General features: G+C 31.8%; 2 protein-coding genes across 3 annotated transcripts; one reads left to right on the forward strand and one right to left on the reverse strand.

The window, feature by feature from the left end:
- Positions 1-808: 808 nt before the first annotated feature.
- On the reverse strand, positions 809-6,835 carry LOC113398698 (uncharacterized). Its single transcript, XM_026637570.2, has 2 exons — positions 5,047-6,835; positions 809-4,327 (listed from the first exon to the last, which is right to left on the reverse strand). Exons 1-2 carry the CDS (start codon positions 6,556-6,558, stop codon positions 4,202-4,204), a joined length of 1,638 nt encoding a protein of 545 aa, XP_026493355.1. The 5' UTR covers positions 6,559-6,835; the 3' UTR covers positions 809-4,201.
- A 264-nt stretch (positions 6,836-7,099) lies between these two features.
- LOC113398699 (poly(A) RNA polymerase gld-2 homolog A-like) lies at positions 7,100-19,236 on the forward strand. 2 transcript variants are annotated; one of them, XM_026637572.2, is made up of 10 exons: positions 7,100-7,479; positions 7,555-7,868; positions 12,469-12,633; positions 13,122-13,240; positions 13,319-13,496; positions 13,653-13,784; positions 14,016-14,144; positions 14,222-14,339; positions 14,814-14,935; positions 15,639-19,236. In XM_026637572.2, exons 2-10 carry the CDS (start codon positions 7,568-7,570, stop codon positions 15,773-15,775), a joined length of 1,401 nt encoding a protein of 466 aa, XP_026493357.1. In that variant the 5' UTR covers positions 7,100-7,479; positions 7,555-7,567; the 3' UTR covers positions 15,776-19,236. The 2 variants fall into 2 exon arrangements, with proteins under 2 accessions (XP_026493357.1, XP_026493358.1); XM_026637573.2 differs by having other exon boundaries at positions 7,101-7,479; positions 12,478-12,633.
- Positions 19,237-20,156: the final 920 nt, after the last annotated feature.

Genomic DNA, 20,156 nt, shown 5'->3' on the forward strand with positions numbered 1-20,156 from the left:
AGTACCCTTGCCATCTAGCTATTAATAGTACTCTCAATATATTTTAATAAAAATGAGTTTGAGTATTATAATTTAAAAAATACATACTTACCGTACATAAAAAAAAATATACGAATACTTCTTCGTTGCATTTATGCCTCTTGGATAAACCATGATGACTGAATATTAACAAAATATCTTACCAAATAAAAAGACTGTAAATAGATATAAAAATATAGTCTATCTAAACTGTTGTTTTATTAATGGACCGAAGCATTATAGTCTTATACAATATACCTAAAGCTTATTATAAACTTTTCAATAAAGCATTTTTGAATCGTCAATATTTCAACTCCACTACCGTTTCTGAAAGCAGCCTCCAGCAAGACGACAAGAAACTTGCGTAGTTGCTTTTTTAAAAAATACTAATTTATCGACTGCAACATTTATCAATCCGCTACAAATATTTGATAACAACAGTTGCTATGTTCTAACGGTAGCCCCATAGATTTACGATGATGTTAGTATTCACAATTATAGTTTAATCAGACCTGAGTCGAGTCTAAATCCAGGTATATTTATCCAAAAAGTAATATTTTTAGAAATGAATTATAAAGTTTATCAAATTTTTTTTCTTAATAGTTTTTTATTTATTAAATGGTAAATTGATATTTTCCTGTATTTTATTATATATGCGTATACTAATGCTCAAAAACGTTCTCTGTACCGTATGCAAGCCGAAAGCAGGGTTTACGAGTTTATTTTTGTAATAAACCATTACAACAACTATTTGTTATACAATAAACTATTCAGTATACGAGAAAAAAAACACTTTAATGAAAATATTTTTTATTTTTCATACAATTTTTCATTTATGTGAAGCCATACATTGTAAAATCACGCCCCACGCCCAAGCAATCACGGAAAAATCACTAACAGTTTCCATTAAACTAAAATAAATTAAAACCGTAACATTTGTAGACAACCTTCTATTTTGAACCATAAATATATTTTTGAATAAAAACTATTTATAATATATAATTCAATCCATCAGAGCTTAATTCGGCAAACGATGAAATAAAACATTTAATAAATCCGGTATTGAATATTTTCGCCTATCCATATGTTTTAGTCGCCTATGATATTTATGAGAATAATCATACAGTTCGTGTATTAATAACATAAGCTAAACTAAAAAAAAAAAAGAGAAATTACCTATTTCATCATTATATTATTCATATTTCGCAAAATTCTAATTAAATGGACCAAAGGAAAACGCAATAAGTATATAAAAAGTAAGGTTTTTTTTTAAATAAGTACATTTACGTGTCATTGGTTTATTTAATACATACCTATATAAACTCATGTGCAAAGTATAGGTATTAGGTATATTTAGTGACAATTCCTTATCGTATCATTCTCCCATTTCATATAGTACCTACATTACGAAATAATAAGAACGAAAAATTATCTGTATGTAGTCGAACTAACATCAACCAATAATAATTACAGTAAACAAAAACTTATCACAATTACAGTAATAAATTATGGTTTTATATGAAACTAGTCATTAAAAAAATCTTTGTACTAACATATAATTTAAAATAAATACAAGGTATGTGGATGAGAATATATCATGTGTCGAGTCATTTTTTAATTTTAAATATCATAATTTAACGATTCGAGATGACATGATCCTACGTGTATCGGTGATAAAACTATTATTAAAATATATTTTCAGTGTAAAGCGACATATGATTTTTTTAAATTATAATTGTTCCAAATACATAATTTATAGCAAACAAAATTACTTAACAGTCTTATTATTAAAAACAATATAAACATTATTGTCTCTATAAACTTACCTACACAGTGACTTAAAGAGACAAAAAATGAAATATTTATTAATAAGACGGACAAACATGTATAAACTCTACTATATATATAATTCTAATAATTTCTTTACATATTAAAAGATCTTATTTATACATAACTATATAGTTACAGTCCAATTAAGCATAACTGTAATGGACAATTAAAATATACCCAAATTTTACCTTATATACAAATTACATTACAATGTAATTTGTATACCATACAGGTAATGCAGACAAACAGCTTCGAAAGATTTACACGCCTCATTTAACGAGTTTGCTATACAGAAGTCAATTGGTTCTCGGGTTTTTCACTAACAACCATTTGCCGTTTTAATACTTTATTATGGAACCTTTATAGAACGTATTCGACACAATATTTAATTTTAAAAAAGTTTACATATCGAGTCCAAATTACCCATAACGTCAATATGTTTGAAAGTACGATACCTAAACTATTAGAACATTTATTTATTGAAAGCTTTGGATTTTTAGGAAATAGAAATATATAATTCGTAATACGTATACATATATTATATCAGTTTCTTGTCTGGCAGTTAACTTTAGCTAATATATATCTCTTTTTTTATACATTTACACGAGCAAATTTATTTGATTATAAAAGAGTAAATAGCAAATAATCGTACGTGTTATTCGTAATTAGTGATTCTGCGAGTCGTAACTAATTTATTATAAAAAAAAATAATATGATCGCTGTGTTGGTATTTACGTATTAACGCACCCGCAGCAGTTTAGGTTATATAAATATTTTTTTTTAATAAATAAAAGATAACCTAACCTATATTGACGCATTATACGATGGATTTTTTTGCTACGGTGGCTTTAATATGTAACTACCGCTGTGTTATTTTAACGGACTAGTCTAAAAAAATATCTACTTACTGTTCTGACTGTTAAAAATAGAATCCAAACAAAAAAACATTAACCCGTTTAAATTATTCTGTTGGGTATTCAATTTACAATTTTTGATATTTTTCGATTCATTCGAAGTATTGACCAAAACAATAGCGTTAGATAAAACCTTTCGAAGCTAGATACAGGTAGCCGAACCTTTAACTTGAATCATAAAAGGACGTTGGCAAACAAAGCAAGAAAGCAAATAACTAAATACCGTGCCATGGCAAAATCGTGCATAAACAAATATTTTAACTCTATAATTGCACAAAAAATATGTATCTAATATCTTATCTTTATCCTATTGATATTACTAAAAAATCGCGCTTACTTAGCACTTATTTATCCATGAATTTTAAAGTTTCAGTCACATTTAAATCTACGATAAACCTTCAACACAATCAACATCACCCCCTTCCTGCCACGGCAATTTTTAAAAGAACAAATAGCCTGCTATTCTACTTTCTTTATATTTATTGGATATATGATTTATTCTTGCTATTGTTTAATAGCAAGAATACAATAAGGGCATCTAAGGTTTTATCTAGATTTTATTTACAATTAATTTAAGTCAGATCACAAATTAATTCTGTAAACCTTTTCTTATATAAAACGTATTTCTCTACACTACCTATTGTTTTTGGCAGTGCTTCCAATTGGTTTAAGTTCAGAGCACAAACAACAATTAAGATAATAACAAAACCAAACATAGATCCTTCTAGAAATAATTTTGTTATTTGTTACATTATTTGTAGGACTGAGGCTAAAATAAGACTCTGAATTTGCTACGATACACTATATAATTTTATTTCAATTTTCTTATTTTTTCAAATCAATCATAATGTTTTACTACCTAAAACATAGAACTTTAAAATTAACTTTTTAAATAAGTATGTAGCCCATTTCAATAGAATTTGTATAAAATTAACTCATAACTGAAAATTTAACACAAAATAATAATAATTTGTTTCTTTTAATGAATATACAACTACGATGTTTCATTTGAATATTGTAACCTTTCGTCCCTTTCAAACTTTCGTAGCGTCGTGGAGGTTTATTTTGTATTCACATATTCTAATGAATTGGAATAAAAATTGACTGAAAATGTTCAGAATCGAAATTAAGAATAATATGTTTTCCATGTTAAGTTTACGAACACTTCAATGGTTAGATTAAATTGATGTAGAACAGTCTCAATATTCTTCAAGAATGGAAAAACTTCTTCATATCTTCAAATTTACAATAAATGCACACATTTAGAGATTTACAGATTTTCTACAGATAGCAGAATAGTATTCTTCATAAAATACATACCTATCAGAGGTTACAGGTTTATACACATTTATAATCTCAATTTACATAATATATTATAAACTCTTTCACTTCACTATAGATCTATGCAGTTGTTTAAAATTAATTTCCCTTTTTAATTGTTAAGAAACCAGTTCATCTAGGGCTTTATCCTTGTTGAACTCATGTTTGACAAGCGCTGCTGATGCTCTTGCTTCAGAAAACCCGAGATCTATTAATTCCCCTAAAATAAGGAGACACTCGATCACCTGGAATGTGATAAACTATATGTTAAAATTCACATATAAATAAAAATTTGGCATGCAAGGTTGGATGTAAGCAATGAAAGTTTTGTTTAATTGATTCAAAATAATTATTAAGTCCATTTCTAATTTAAGATATGCATAATAAAATCACATTTATGGGGGAATAATAATCATACATCAATAACCTTACAGATCCTTTAACAACTTATACAATTTTAACCAACTTTAACAGTTGATTATATTAACTCTTCGCTCTTAATGGCATTTCTATGTCACATAAATACAACTTAAGAACTTACCAAGTAATAGTATTTAAAACGGGATATATATCATGTTTTTTTTTCTTATTTTTTATTTTTATGTCTCGTGAACAAGACATTCGTAGATAATGTCGAAATATCGAGCTCCACCAAATAAAAATAAAAAACATGGTAAATATCCCGTTTTAAATACTGTTAGTAATAAAAATAACCATGTTAATTTAAAATCTTACCAAGTAATCTTGCAATAAATTTACAAACTTTTATTTTTAAATATATGACAATGATAACAGTGTATTTCTTGTTTGTTTATCAATTAGATAACCTTGTAAAAATATCATAAAGAATAATGATATCGGTTTCAAATAAATAACAAACAATAAGAAATTTTAGCATTTATTATATGAGTATTAGTTAGACGATATAATTTTTTTAGAATGCAGTCAAATAGGAATTTATTACCTTTTTATCATTTTCGCCTACAAGACTACACACTCTGGCAACTCTGTCAAGTGGAAAGCCCATACCGTGTATTTTCTGGCATATATTTTGTAAATGCAATGGTAATTTTTCATATGGATTTGGTAATTTCTCTATTTTACGTTTTCTCCTTTCTTCTCGTTTATCACTGCTTGATGAAGATCTAGGCATAATAGTAGGGGCAGGGCTTGCATTGTAAGAACGTTCATTGGCTCTTTGACGTGCTGATACTAATTCCTCATTTAATTCTTTGACAATATCAGGGACACTCCTCGATCGAGACTTGACTGTGTTCTGTGATGTTACTGATGGATTTCCTTCCTGATTTTTAACTTCAGGGACTATGTTGGTAATCAATGGAGAAGCAACATATGGCAAAGGTCCTTGAGGATAAGAAAAATAGTATGGCTGAGGTATAAATGTCGAACCATTTGGTCCTTGTAATTCGGCTGAACAAGCTGGTAATTGAGTACCATAATAAGTTCCCGGATACGGCTGTGCAGGAACATAATACTGGTAATTAGGTGCATAAACATTTTCAATAGGGATATTATTATCACAGACATTTTCCGCTTGTACGTAATAACCATTGGATGTTGGGTAATGTTGCGGAGAAGAATATATTACATTAGGATCGTGAATCTGTTGGTCTACATATGCACTGGGCAAATATGTAATACCCTCGATTTGTGCCTGAGTTGCACAATTAGTATATCCTGGATAAACTTGATCTTGATTGAATGTTTGAGCTTGACAACTAGATGAAGAATCTCTTTGACTCTGTAGTACCTGAGCTAACAATTCCATGTCGTTTATAGTTTTAAGTTCGACATTATCAAAGGGACTAGATGTATCATTTTCGAAATCTCTGAAGGTAAGGGTATCAATATTTTGACTATAATGTGGGATTTTCGCCATCCTATTCTGCATTTTAAATTCTTGTAGAGGGTCAGGGTCATCCAGTAAATTATTATGCTGGTAATTAGACTGAACTTGTATTGGCTGAAGAATGTTCAACTGAGACTTCTGTGCAGATGTATGAGGGAACTCTATATCTGTATTGACCGTTTTGTCAGCATCAGGACTACTGTCTTGTGTGGTATTATCACAGTTCTTTTCTGGTTTATCATCAGGAGACATAGCACTTATCTCATCGGTACTGGGATAGGACACCTCAGATACGCTTAATTGTTTCAACTTCTCTTCAGCCTCAGCAGTTGCTATTGCATCTAATTTTTTTTGTTTTGCTTCCTCTAACAATTGTAAGCGATGGCGCCTTTCATTTTTTTTCGTTTCTTTTGCACTCCTTAGTTCTCTGAGTTTAGAAAGTACATTACGTTCAAATGTAGAACAGTATTTGACAGCATTTACAACGCTTTGCGCCCGTAAAGGACACTCGGTAACATTATAAGGCAATTCGATTCGTGGTGGCCTTTTATATTTTTCTGATATTTTAACGGGAACACCGTCCATGAAGTCACCGAAATGAGACATATCAAAACTTTAAGAAAAACAACAAAACAATAAGACGACAATATTTGTTTCTGTATACTTTTAGCACTTTTAAGGTTACATTGTCTTCTTTCGACGTCATCACTCTCGGCATCTGATTTACCACTTATATTTTCAAATTTACTTCAGTATTGTAGCTTCCATTTTACTCACTTATTTTTTAAATTAAATATTACTACACAATTTACACAATAATACTTTAATATTTTTTTACACTGATTTGACAAAATCTTTTGACACCCAATGTCAATACAATTTATCAAACTTCAAAGTATATATAATCATGTGACAAGCGTTTGGATACTTGAATCAATATATTATACTAATTTCTAAGCTGTAATTTAGCCTACATATTACACCATACGGCTTATTGATCAATTTCAACGTGGTTTTCTTTCGTTTTGTGCCTTTTAATAATTTTTATAGCTTTTATAGCTATAAAAAATATTTAAAAAAAAAAATCTATTGCTGGCAGACAATGGAATAGGTCGAAACTCAGTATTTGAATTTAAAAAAAAGTGTATCACGTGTAGACTTCGCTGGCGGGTGTCAGATGTCGCTAGTTTTGCTTCCTTAAGTCATGGCGGATTTTTTCATTAATTTATAGATTTACTTTCGAATTCGTGGGTAGATTTATTATAGCCGGCGTCGAAATAATAAATGCTCGATCTGTTCGCAAAGAGGGAGCTCAGAGACAAGCACGTTGAACAATCTTCGATATTATTAGCGACATCAGCCATCGACATATCAAGAAAAGACGTTTGACGGATCGTCTCGAATTTCGGTGGTGTAGTAAATAAGAAGAAAATTAAATTTCGACGTCGCTTTAAAAATTACGTGTATAATGACACAATAATCGATTGAAGATAATAGACGTCATCAATTTTAGCGGTCGGAGCAAAGGTTGGTACTGAAATATATGATTTAAGGGTGGCCTGCCCAGATTAATTATATTAATTATTTTCTTTATGCCGGCAGACGTCGAGGCAATATGAATGAAGGTGCACCTATAGTATATCATGGGAACGGTGGGTTCGAAGGTCCAGGAATATACATGATACCAGGTCACGTAGAGAGACAGACTCCACGGCATTATCCTCTAGAAATGCTGCAAGTGATGGGTGGCTTAGGTTCTCGAGGAGGGGGCTCTCCTGGACACGGCACGCCAAGGCGATGGCAACCTCGTAAGGAACGCCAGCCTCCTAAGACAGATAACACTGCTTTTGGGTATGATTCTGATGACTCCAGCCTTTCCAGTAATGCTTCTGGCTCAAATAAATCAAGTGATAAAGGTATGTTGATTTTTATTTTCTGTAAATTACTTTCAGTGAAATAGTGCATTCAAACAATAAGATATTCATTGGAATAGCAGAATGTCATAATTTTAGTAAATACCCTCATTTAATATATGAGACTATTATTTATTTTAATTTTAAACAAGTGACAAATAATATACCAAAATCTTTTCAATTATGATTATATGTATCAAAACTTGTCAGTTATATTTTTATAATTCTCAAAGTTATAGTGTATGGACATTAAATTTATAATAGTGGATTTGGTTCAAAGTAGCATTTATGTGTTCTGAGTCATAGTTCATCTGCTATTTTATATATTTAAACAATCTATTAAAAAGGTGATTATGTGTCCCATAATGTTAAATTTAAATTATAAGTAAAGAATTACATTTATGAAACTAAATATTTTGAAATGTATAATATATTACTAGCTAAGTAAACAAGCATAATTACTCTATGCTTGTTTACTTGAAGAAGAGAATATTTTTATAATATAATATTATCAAAAGAAAATAGCAACTTATTTATTATTATATTAATAAGCAAGCATGCTGTCTGATTATGTGAAACAAATAATATGTATAAAATCATAACTTAGCTGACCTAATCGCCCCCCGAGATATGTGGTTATTATTTAAAGCTATGTTTTGATTCTATGTCTATGTTATATTACTATGTCAACATTTATTAATATTTGGTATAAATATTTACTTAATTATTAAGTACTATTTACTCAAAATGGGATTGAACTCTGTAGACAGATCAGAACTGAAACTCTTAATAACAACTCTTTATTAATTATTTCTTTTATAATTTGTCTTATAAATACATTTTGAGATTGAGGGTGTAGAAGAATGTCGTAAGTAAACTCATACCGTCCTCTCTCTCTCTTCTTTCTCTTCTCTTATGAACACCTAATAACACAGAATGCTGAGCTTAATTAGATCCAGGGAGGGGGGGGGGGGTCATATAACAGGCTGATACTTTAAGATGTTTAATGGAAACAAGATTGTATAAAATATTTTATTAATAATAACAATTATTGTCCGTCGTATTTTGTAGACTGTTTCTGTGTAATATTATAGTAAATTATAAAATTAATTTTCGTTCCAGTCTTTAACGAACAAACTCGTCAACTTTAACTCGTTCGTCACGACGTAAGATGTTTCTAGTGACGTTCAGTTTGTCGCATTTTTTACAAGTACAACGTAAATATTTACGTCACTGCGTAAATAATACTGTTATGTAATTGCCTGTAAAGTTTTAAATAGTCACGATAATGTATAATAACCGTACTAGCTGTGGTACGCAGTTTTACACTCATTCAATTTGGATTAAAGTCTATCATGACGAAATCACAACTCTAACTAAATAAATACTTAAATGTGGAATAACAAAAAAACATTAACTTCAAAATAATAGATGTCACATAAAGCATGTTCATTTTGATGGCTATACATTATTTTACAAAACAACAATAAACCGCTTCCAAAATCACCGCGCCTCCGAGTCCCCTGTCCTTGTTCTCGCTTACTAACTAACCCAGCCCGGGTTACTTTGTCATGATAGTATATGTTAGTTCATAGTTACTGCTTCGCTCCGTCGGGTCATCGCGTAACATTTTATAACTTATTCTTCAATAAAGAGTCTAATAACAATTAATACATAAAATTTTTTACAAGTCAAAACAAACTTAGGGGCTGAGAATGCGATTCACGTACTAATACTTCATAATATTAGTTGTATAGATTGAGTTAAAGTTTTGTATGTTTATTCCGATTTCGCGCAAAAACTACTAATTGATATGGAACTTTCATTCTATTTTATTTTAAAGTTAATATTTGACAGATATAGGCTAAATAGTACGTTAATATGTTTCATATTTCTTTAAGATACCAATAGTTTAATATGACGAGAAAAAAATTGTTTGATTTAGTAGATGAAACCCAGGCAGGCACCACTGAATTTTCATGTGCTTAATTTGTGTTTATAATTCATCTCGTGCTCGGCGGTGAAGGAAAACATCGTGAGGAAACCTGCATGTGTCTAATTTCAACGAAATTCTGCCACATGTATATACCACCAACCAGCATTGGAGCAGCGTGGTGGAATATGCTCCATACCTTCTCCTCAACGGGAGAGGAGGCCTTAGCCCAGCAGTGGGAAATTTACAGGCTGATTATGTTAGTCATTTTCGAAGCGAACCCTATTAAAACTGTAATAGATGCGTATAAAATTTGTTTTTGTAGTTCTGTAGTTTTGTAGTTCTGGAAAATATTTACATAAAAATCAGCGTCGGCATATTTATTTTAGATAGATAACTCACACTAACCATTTGTATCCTGAGAAAAATGAGATTAGGTACATTAACGTATCTTTAATTTAATTAATTGTCACAAGTTTCACATTTTTGGTTTTGATCAAAACAGGTAATATAATAAAATCATTTTATGTAGATATATATTGGTTTTTGCACTATACAATTCGAAGCAGTAGCTTTAGAAATATATTATATTTAAATAACCACGTGCTGTACGTTGTACTTGTTGACACATTAGCATAGTACGGGCGAGTCGATACGAAGTCGTGACAGGCAGCTAGATTATACATATGTATTTAAATATATATGATTTTATTGACTGGGCACAATCGCAGAGGCCGTAACGTCCTAAGAGCCTTTATGCCGGATTAGTAGTTTTCACGAGATTAATAAAGGGATTGTGAGCCAAATATTTATCAGTTGCTCAAACAAAAAAATACTGTATAAAGTTCAATCTCTTATTAATATATTCTATTGGAAAAATCGTAAATATAGATTTCTAATATTTGACATACTATTTGTTAAAAAATATTGTTTCCATTAAAATACAATTCAGTGTGATTTGAACGCTGTTTTACCCATCAAAATGTCTTGTTAATTGTTTCTGTAAGCACTACATAAACAAGCAGATATATAGAAATACTATTTTTGAAAAAAAAAGTTATATAAACCAAGCACAATATTAAGCTTCAATTATAATTTCGATTTATTTTCAAAATAATATATCAAAAGTATATAAATTATAGCCAATATATTATAATTATTTCAGCAATTTGTTATGATTCATATGTATGTTATGCTATTTTCTACACAATTAAAAATAAAACCTATAGACAATATGCACAGAATAAATAATTGATTAGTATCCTAATGCTTTATATCGATTGTCTCAACTATAGTAGTGTGATTATACACAGTTACACGCACTTAAGCTTAAAAATGTAATAAAATTGACCAGCAGCGCAACAAGCGCCCACGATTTGACCATCATCCGTAACGCGAGGCACCCGGGTAATGCACCCCTGAACCCTGGATCAAGATGGGCTTGTATAAAAATTGCCACATTTGGAATTATTTAGAATTTACACACACACACACACAAATTGAAATATTTAAGTTAATTGCATAAAAACAATCGTTAAAAGTGATAAAAATACACGTGCTTTTAACAAATATATCTGAAGCGATGAAAAAAAATTTTGTGGATGTGTAAAGGTGTTTTGTTTGGTATTAGATAAGGACACAAATAAACACATTTTCCCTGGCCGCGATTAAGAAATTTAAGTACATATACTCGTATAGTACAAAATATATATAGAAACATAAGGCTGAAAGATTGCTATCAAATGTATCATTAAAATATATGTGACTGATGCAATATATAAGTGAATGATGCTTGTTTTCAGAAGTAAAGTAAGAATATACGTAACAAGAAAATGCTTAAATTAAAAAACAATTTTTGTTTATATTGTTTGTAAACATTTATACAGATCGTAGCTCTCATTATAGAGTAGATATTTTGTCAAATATCATCACTATTTCAATAGTAATCATATATATTTCAAAGTAACGAATTTACTGTGTTTTTCACGTGAAAAATTGTTCGCAACCAAAATTTTAATGAAAATATGTGATATAGTTGTCGCCAGCGCCTTCGCTCGTGATTAAGTGGTTGGTCGTCAGGTGTCATGAATAAATTCGGTTCAATGGTATGGCTGTTAAAGAATAACAGACAGACAGATATACATTTTCGCATTTATAATATTAGATATTACATTCGCAATCCATGATTCATATGTATATCTAAGCTTTTATTCCATAAATGTAAATAACATATTTGGCTAAAAATCTATGGGCAAAAAAGGTTTGCTATTGCTGCGCACAATCATAATGAATTAGTAAAATGCAACTGAAACTATTAGAACAACTACGATTAGTGATCATTTATATATCTGGATATTTACTTCGTCGATTCGTTGTTACTTTAAATCGTCCAACATAGCACTAAAATGAAAAGGCTTAAGATAATGTCAGCTAACAAAGATTAAAATAAAATACAGATAAAATAATTTTGCATTTAAAAAAAAAACAATATTTGAATGCGTCTTATTCTTTATTGTGATACTTTTGTACTGTGTGATTATTTTTAATAATAATGATTTGGATATAATATGAAATTTAAAATGTTATACATGATAGGATTTTTCCATGTTAGTCGATATCATATCACTGCATATCGTCACAAATAAAAGGACCATTTAAAAATCAAAGAAGCTATTTCAGGTGAAGGTAGTCGTGATCGTGAAGTCGGTACGGTCTCCCGCGAGTGGCGCGGCCGAGGTCGGCGTGAACAGCGACAACGTCGAATCGCACCGGAGCGGTATCTGAGTGCGGCATACCCATTCCAGGTGAAATTTACACCGGATGACCTCCTGAACGGTAAGTGTCTTCGTAAAAGTATGACTGTTTATTAATGAAAATTTCGTCAGTATATAAAGACTAGCTTGTGAGCACGCATTCCTTTCAATAGAATTCGTATAGAAGTTGACCTCCAAAACACGTCTTACTGTTTAGCAAAATAATCCTAACAAGTATATATAAGAATACTAACAAGTTATCGGTTGGTTCGCCGGTCCAGGTGAGCAAAATGATAGAGGTCAGGACAATTATCATTTCAATAGAAGAACGGAAACAGTGATTTAAAATAAAATTGAGTTAATATAAAGTAACGGATGCTAAGAACAGTTACGAAACGAGATATAAAAATATGTATGAACTTTCTGGATACGTAAAGAATCACTAAACTATTGTTTTCAATTTTACACTTCAAAAGTTTTTTTTTTTCTACGTTTCCCTTTTTGAGTCTTTATATCCGTCAAAATAAAAAGAGTAAGTAAAAAATTATATGTCGCTTATGAACTCGGCAGGATCAAAATGGGACACTTTGTCACAGGAGATTTGGGACAAATTCGTTAAATCTCAGCAGACGGAGGAGACATTCCGAAAGAAAATGAATTTATGGAGATATCTTTACATTACTATTAAGGTATACAATTTCCATTACATGTAATATAGTTTCTGATACGTCTATATCACTAACAATGAAATATTTTTTCTTTAACAGTCAATATTTCCCCGCTACGGCTTATACGTGGTAGGATCAACGATGTCCGGTTTCGGGTTAGACTCGTCAGATATGGACCTTTGCCTGTACGTACGTGCGTTAGCCGATTTGGAACCGAGAGCGCATGCTCTGTTACATCTCAACTATATTCTCAATTATATCAAAAGCTTTGATCCTGGTAAGTTGAAAAAATACTTAAACATATTACTTTTAAATCATAGAAAGTAGTACTGGTTTTCTGTTACAATCAGACTATGACAAGACAGATACGTTTTTATCTGTGAATCCGGATCCGGATCGTTACTGATCAGGATCATGTTGTATATTTTTACAGGTGCGGAATTAATCCAGGCCAAAGTGCCAATTTTGAAGTTTCGCGACGAACGTAATGGGCTTCAAGTCGACTTGAACTGTAACAATGTGGTTGGCATCCGCAACACAAACCTCCTCTATTGCTATTCTAGAAGTGAGTGCACTTAGTTCTTCAAAAAAATTTTATCCGTAACATGTAAATCTATCCTGTGTAAGTATTGACATTGTAACTCTCACTTCCAATTATTATCAATTGATCTAGTGTAATGTTATCTATGCCTATAATAATTACAAATTCTATTAAATCGTACAGAATTAAAAAACAAAACAAAAATTGTTGTTTTGTCGTTTTCATATCAATTATCACATGTTAACCGTTTATCAGTGGACTGGCGCGTCCGGCCGCTCGTGGCGATCACGAAGCTGTGGGCGCGCGCGCACCGCATCAACGACGCGCGCCGGCGCACGCTCTCCTCCTACGCGCTCACGCTCATGGTGCTGCACTTCCTGCAGTGTGAGTACACCCCCAGTCGATCGGTACGTCCGATTATCGACTCGACCCGACGTCCTCTATAATTTGCTTGCGGTCAGGTGGCACGAGTCCGGCGGTGCTCCCGCGCGCGGGCGAGGCGGCTCGTCCGCGGCCGCACAACCGCTGCACGCTCGCCGAGCTCTTTCTGCAAATGCTCAAGTACTACGCGGAGTTCCCGTTAGTGTTCACGTTCTTTTCCTATATGATCTATGACTACGAGTCGCGACTGAGATGACTTATATTTTATATTGAAATTGACTCAGTTGAGTAAGTCCCAAAGAATAATAATTAATCGATCACTACTCATACTCATGCTCATGCACGTCAATAGTGAGTTTTCATCAAACACATTTAGGTGTGTTTTATATTGAACGTGACGACAGATAATGACGACCTCCGTGGTCGAGTAGTGTGTACACCGGTTTTCATGGGTACGCCACTTCGAGGTCCCGGGTTCGATTCCCGGCCGAGTCGATGTAGAAAAAGTTAATTACTTTTCTATGTTGTCTTGGGTCTGGGTTTTTGTGGTACCGTCTTTACTTCTAATTTTCCATAACACAAGTGCTTTAGCTACTTATATAGGGATCAGAGTAATGTATGTGATGTTGTCCAATATATATATAATGCTTAGAGGCCGCGCGGTCTGTGCAGGTACGAGCAGATGGCGGTGTCGGTGCGCGCGGCGCGGCGCGTGCCGGTGTGGGAGTGCCGCGCGCGCGCCGCGCTGGCGCCGCACGCCGACCCCTCGCACTGGAAACTGCTCTGTGTGGAAGGTACGCGCGCTCTTTGTCACTAAGCAGGCACGGTGACCAGTCCCGTCATCAACACTACAAGCGTCCGGGTGCTTGCAGTGTTCTAGCGATATTTCCACCCCCTCGAAGAATATTATATTGGTCGAATTCCTGTGGTCCAAGACTTGGCATTAATCAGCGAGGCGTCCGCGACGCGTCGCTAGGGTTTTTGTAGCCCCTGCACCTCAGATTGAAACGCGCCTGTCGATGACTTTACATTAAAACTATTTGAAGGGGATATAACATATCAGTGCTCCAATTTGCGTTTCGCTCGAATAATATTGCCGTCTTTAGCCACAGCACCTTGAATAGTATAAAATTATCATGTAGTTGACTACTATTGCTGGTTTTATATTCTGGTTCCTTAGAATTTGCCTTCCGAACTGGTACATTATATGACATTATATTTACATTACATCCATTCTGAATCTGTGACATAACTATTCAAGTGTGCTTCCAAGTAATTGATAGCTTACTTCTAAATCACTGGGATACATCTGTCCTGCAATAATTGGCAGTTTTTTTTATTCTTATTTCCGGCAACAAGAAAGAAAGATCCTCCTATGATTTACAATTATCTATAAATAAAAAATAATAATAAATAATAAATAAATAAATACAAAACATCTGCCGCAAGCACCTTATATATTTTTTCATTACAATATCTATAAAAACATTCTTTCAGAACCATTCGACTTAACTAACACTGCTCGGTCAGTATACGACCCGGAGACTTTCGAGAAAATAGTAACCACTTTCCGCGAGAGCTACGCGCGACTGAGCGCCGGCCTACGCCTGCAGGACGCGTGGCCGCAGCGATGATACCGAGCGCGCCCGCGCCGTGCGTGCAGCAGCGTGCAGAGTCGTGCGAGCAGCAGCGTGCAGAGTCGTGCGTGCAGTGTCCGTGCGTGTAGTGGCGCGCCGTGGCGTGCGTGTAATGTGTCGGGGCGCGGCTGGCCCACGGCCCTCTGGGAAGTGACCTAGTGCTGTGCAACTGGAACATAATTATCTTAACTACCCTAAGTTTCCTCCACACCAAAGTGATGTTAAAAATTCTCGTGCCATTATTAGGGAACAGTGATCGATATAGAGGCTGTATTTATTATGCTATAAGGACCGATGCGATTAGAGCGACTTTGGATGTAAATATAGCTAAAGGCCGTTTAATGAGAGCCTTAGATTATACAAAGACGCGATAGGAACCAAAATCTTCTGTGTTTATATGATATATTTTTAAACAAAAATAGTGAAATATATATTGAAGCATGACTCTAGTAAGTGCTATATGATAAATAATATAGGATACAGTCCCAAATAGAGCCAGTAAAAACAAAACAATAAATAATTAACCTCACGGGCTGTGATATGCGACTGATTCCCATGTAAATATTACATAGATATAGCATAGTACTTAGACATGTGTTCGAAGAAATTCGAGATAATTGTACAAGTCTCTCCCATCAAAAAGCTAGTACTCGGGAACAGAAACATAGATAATAACATCAGTGCAGCTAAATTACACTCTAAATAAATATATACTATAATCACTTAAATGTTTTAATAAAGTACATATTTAGACTGAAAGTTTAGCCGCAGTGATAACATGTTAATAATACCTAGTCGATTAAAAGTCCTTAGTTATTAAAACAACAGTTAAATTTAGTTCCTAACCTTGCTGTTATCTCCACTATGTTAGCCACTAATAATGTTAAGTCGATATTGTTAAATAGTACCATATTTTATATTTATTTATACATAAACAGATGCCACTATGAAAATATGTTTGAACCCCATAGTGTCATGTGGTCCAGTGAAATAGGGATAGGAACGGCCATATTTATTTGAAAAGGCCATCACAATTTACTCATAAGTTAGAGCTTAAATCTGAAGTAACCTTAAATACTTATAAAGAAATATTAGTTACAAAATTATAGAGTTCACAAATAACTGTTTGAAAATGTTACCATAATAAAAACTTTGTCTCCTGTTGATTGTATTCAACACGACTGATCGACTTGTTAACGGCTAATAAACACAACACGCTGGTTGTTTTGAGACAATAACTGCAAATGCATTTCCCAATGACATTTTATATACATGTATATATAATAAAACGGTGCTGCGTCCATGCGTCCTATTCGTTTTTAATATTTATATTGTTTATTTATAAGTTATTTATTATGTGTATAGTGAGGATGGAGAGAAACAAAAAATATTCAAATGTTTTACGATTGAGTTTATGTAAATAGTATACATATGGCGAGTAAAGAGTAAATAGCAAAAAAAAAACTGAACTTTATGTATAATCTGTGTTTAGTTTTAAGCTTGGCGGTGCATCGGTGTGTTGAATTTGTATAACATCGCGTTGCGTAGGGCTGTATCATTCTTTAAATATCGATATTAAAAAAATTGCTTCATTGGATTCGTTCAAATATGTTCAAGACCTTGAGAAAACATTCCATTACCATCAAAATATTATTTAGATATTGTCACATAACTAATATTGCAGCCATCTTGTAGCAGTTAAAACATTCAGTCATTTTATCAAAAAAGGGTGCTACTTTTCGTAAATTCTGCTAAATGCATGTTTTTTTAATGTTAAAAAGTTAGCTAGAAGTAATGTAACGAAAGTTATGGTGCTAATTTGTTGTGTTGCCTTACAGTATACATAAAGCTAAGCCAACTAAGCTACATTTTTGACATTAATATAGTCACTTATATAGGCTTCCACCTCAGAATTCCTATATTGAGGTTAATTATAAGTGAGGCATATCTTTAAAATAAACGAAAAGATTGTACAATTGTTATATCTTAGCATATAGGAATTCTTTATGAAATGTTGTTAAGATGTACACCAACCGTGTTGAAACAGTCATACAGTTATACAGACTAGATGAAATATTGTTTTATATAACTATTTTATCTTTTTTTAAACCATGAGTTATAAATAAATAAAATCTTAAATTTAATATAGAGTATTATACGTTTGCTTTTTCCGATAATTAATTGTAAATCTAAAAGTATGTACTTACATTTATTTATTGCTTTTAATTTTTTTCTTAATTCTACAGCCCTCTAAACGCTTCTTACCCCATGCATTAGACATTTTCGCCTGGCAATTATATAAGCATTGTTAAAATAAGTTTTATATTGATTTTATGTAAGAGGCACTTTGCCGCGCTGAATATTAAAAGTACAATAAATAATATAAAAAATGAATATTCTCTAAGAAAACTGTTTATATATAATAGTGTCTCAAAAGATATTAATTTTAAAAAATTGTATAAAAAAACAAAAAGCGAAAATATATATTTAAAAAAAATACAAAAAAATAAAAAAAATCCTTAAAAAAATATACACAAAAAATAAAACAACGAAAAATTTCTACTTTGACTTTTTATGGGGCATTTTAATATCATGCATGTTTATGTAAAGTATTAATTGCTCTTGCCTTGAAAATGGCACATGCTAGGATGTGGAATTTAAAACAAAATTGACAGATTATTTGACATAGTCTATAATTTGTATATATTTTTTTTAAAAATCGCAATCTAGCATTAGAACAATTATGACAGGACTTGTTAATGAACAACAAAATAGCACAATATAATATTTTATCATTTACATTAAATCATTTATTTAGCTAATCTTGTTTTATGATTATTTTGTACTGCAAGTATTTAAAAGTGTCTGGTCTAAATAGTAATTTTTACAAATAAATAAAATTCAGTTTTTAACTCGTACACTAATCTCAACATATTCCAGCTTACAAAATATATTTCAAATAATAATTTTTTATTGCATTTCAATTAAGGTTTGACCTAATAATAAATCGTCACTGCCAGGTTGGTGTGCATTTAAAAAATTAGGCAGTTATTGATACTATTTAGAATTGTAACTTAATTAAAGTAAATCTCTTGTGTAAGTTTTCTTTGTGTGAAAACATCGCAAAAACTTGATAAATTTAACTTTACCTTATACTATCGTTTGTCGTTCAAAAGAATTAAGTGCAATAATGAAATTGTTAACCTTTTTAAACTATTTTCTGTATCGCCATAATTATTCATTTATTTTCATCCCAAAATTATCTATAAAAATGTTGAATTAAATAATATTAAACAGTGCATGTTGGTATTGTCAGTCTATATATATATTTTTTAAATAATAATCCTGTAACGTTTAAATAAGGCAAAATATACATATTGCATTTTATTTTTTTGAGCGCAGACAACATTGTACAAAATTACTGTAATGAATAAACAATAAATTATATACAAACTGCCCATGTTGCATTTTTTAATATTTACCTATATATTTATAAGTATTTATCTTATAACTTAGCAATTTATAGCTCTGAAGTAGGCAGCCGAATATATAAGCAGATAGATTTTTTTATTTTTACAAAATAGTACTAATACCATGTTTATTTCGTTTTTGCTTGAAAAGTGTGCTTGAAAATGTGAGAAGAAATGAAAAAAAATGTTTCTTTTGAAAATGGTTGATTATATTTTTGTGCCAATTTTCTGCATACGTATTATTTGCTCACAAGAGAAGCATTCGTTTCTTAATTTTAAATCGCACATTCATTTGGAAGGATGATTTTTCCTGTCCTGGATATATATGTATAATACCATAAATATATAATACTATAACTTTGGATATATTTCTAAAAATATTTTAAAAATATTTATCTAACGAAAGGCATTGCCTTTCGTTTTAGTAGTTATTAAAGAGTAAAACAACAATGTTATATATACACATTACCATTTGAGAGATTGGGCGTCATGTGTTAGACTTAAAAAAAACTTATATCCTTTCGACTTCAAGCTGTCTTCATACCAAATTTCATCAAATTCAGTTCAGTAGTTTAACCGTGAAATACAAAGTTACTTTTGCATTATAATATTAGTATAAATAAATTGTAGTCAATTTATACAAATATCCATTTATAAAAAGACAAACAACAAAATCTTAAATACATTTGAATGGGTGAGTGTGTGTGCACTATGCAGCTTCCAAGAGTATGTTGGTCCTGTCAGTCAAAAATAAAGTAGAACCAAAAACAAAGAATTACTATTTGTTGTTCAGTATGCGCTAACCTATAATGTTATATATTTCCAGATTAAAATCTACCACACCTCGGCTTATTAGGAAGAGCCTTTTAGGATAGTACATGACGGTATAGCGTTTAGCGTCAGTAGAT

This window comes from Vanessa tameamea, chromosome 14, assembly GCF_037043105.1.
Source record: "Vanessa tameamea isolate UH-Manoa-2023 chromosome 14, ilVanTame1 primary haplotype, whole genome shotgun sequence".
NCBI lineage: Eukaryota > Metazoa > Arthropoda > Insecta > Lepidoptera > Nymphalidae > Vanessa > Vanessa tameamea.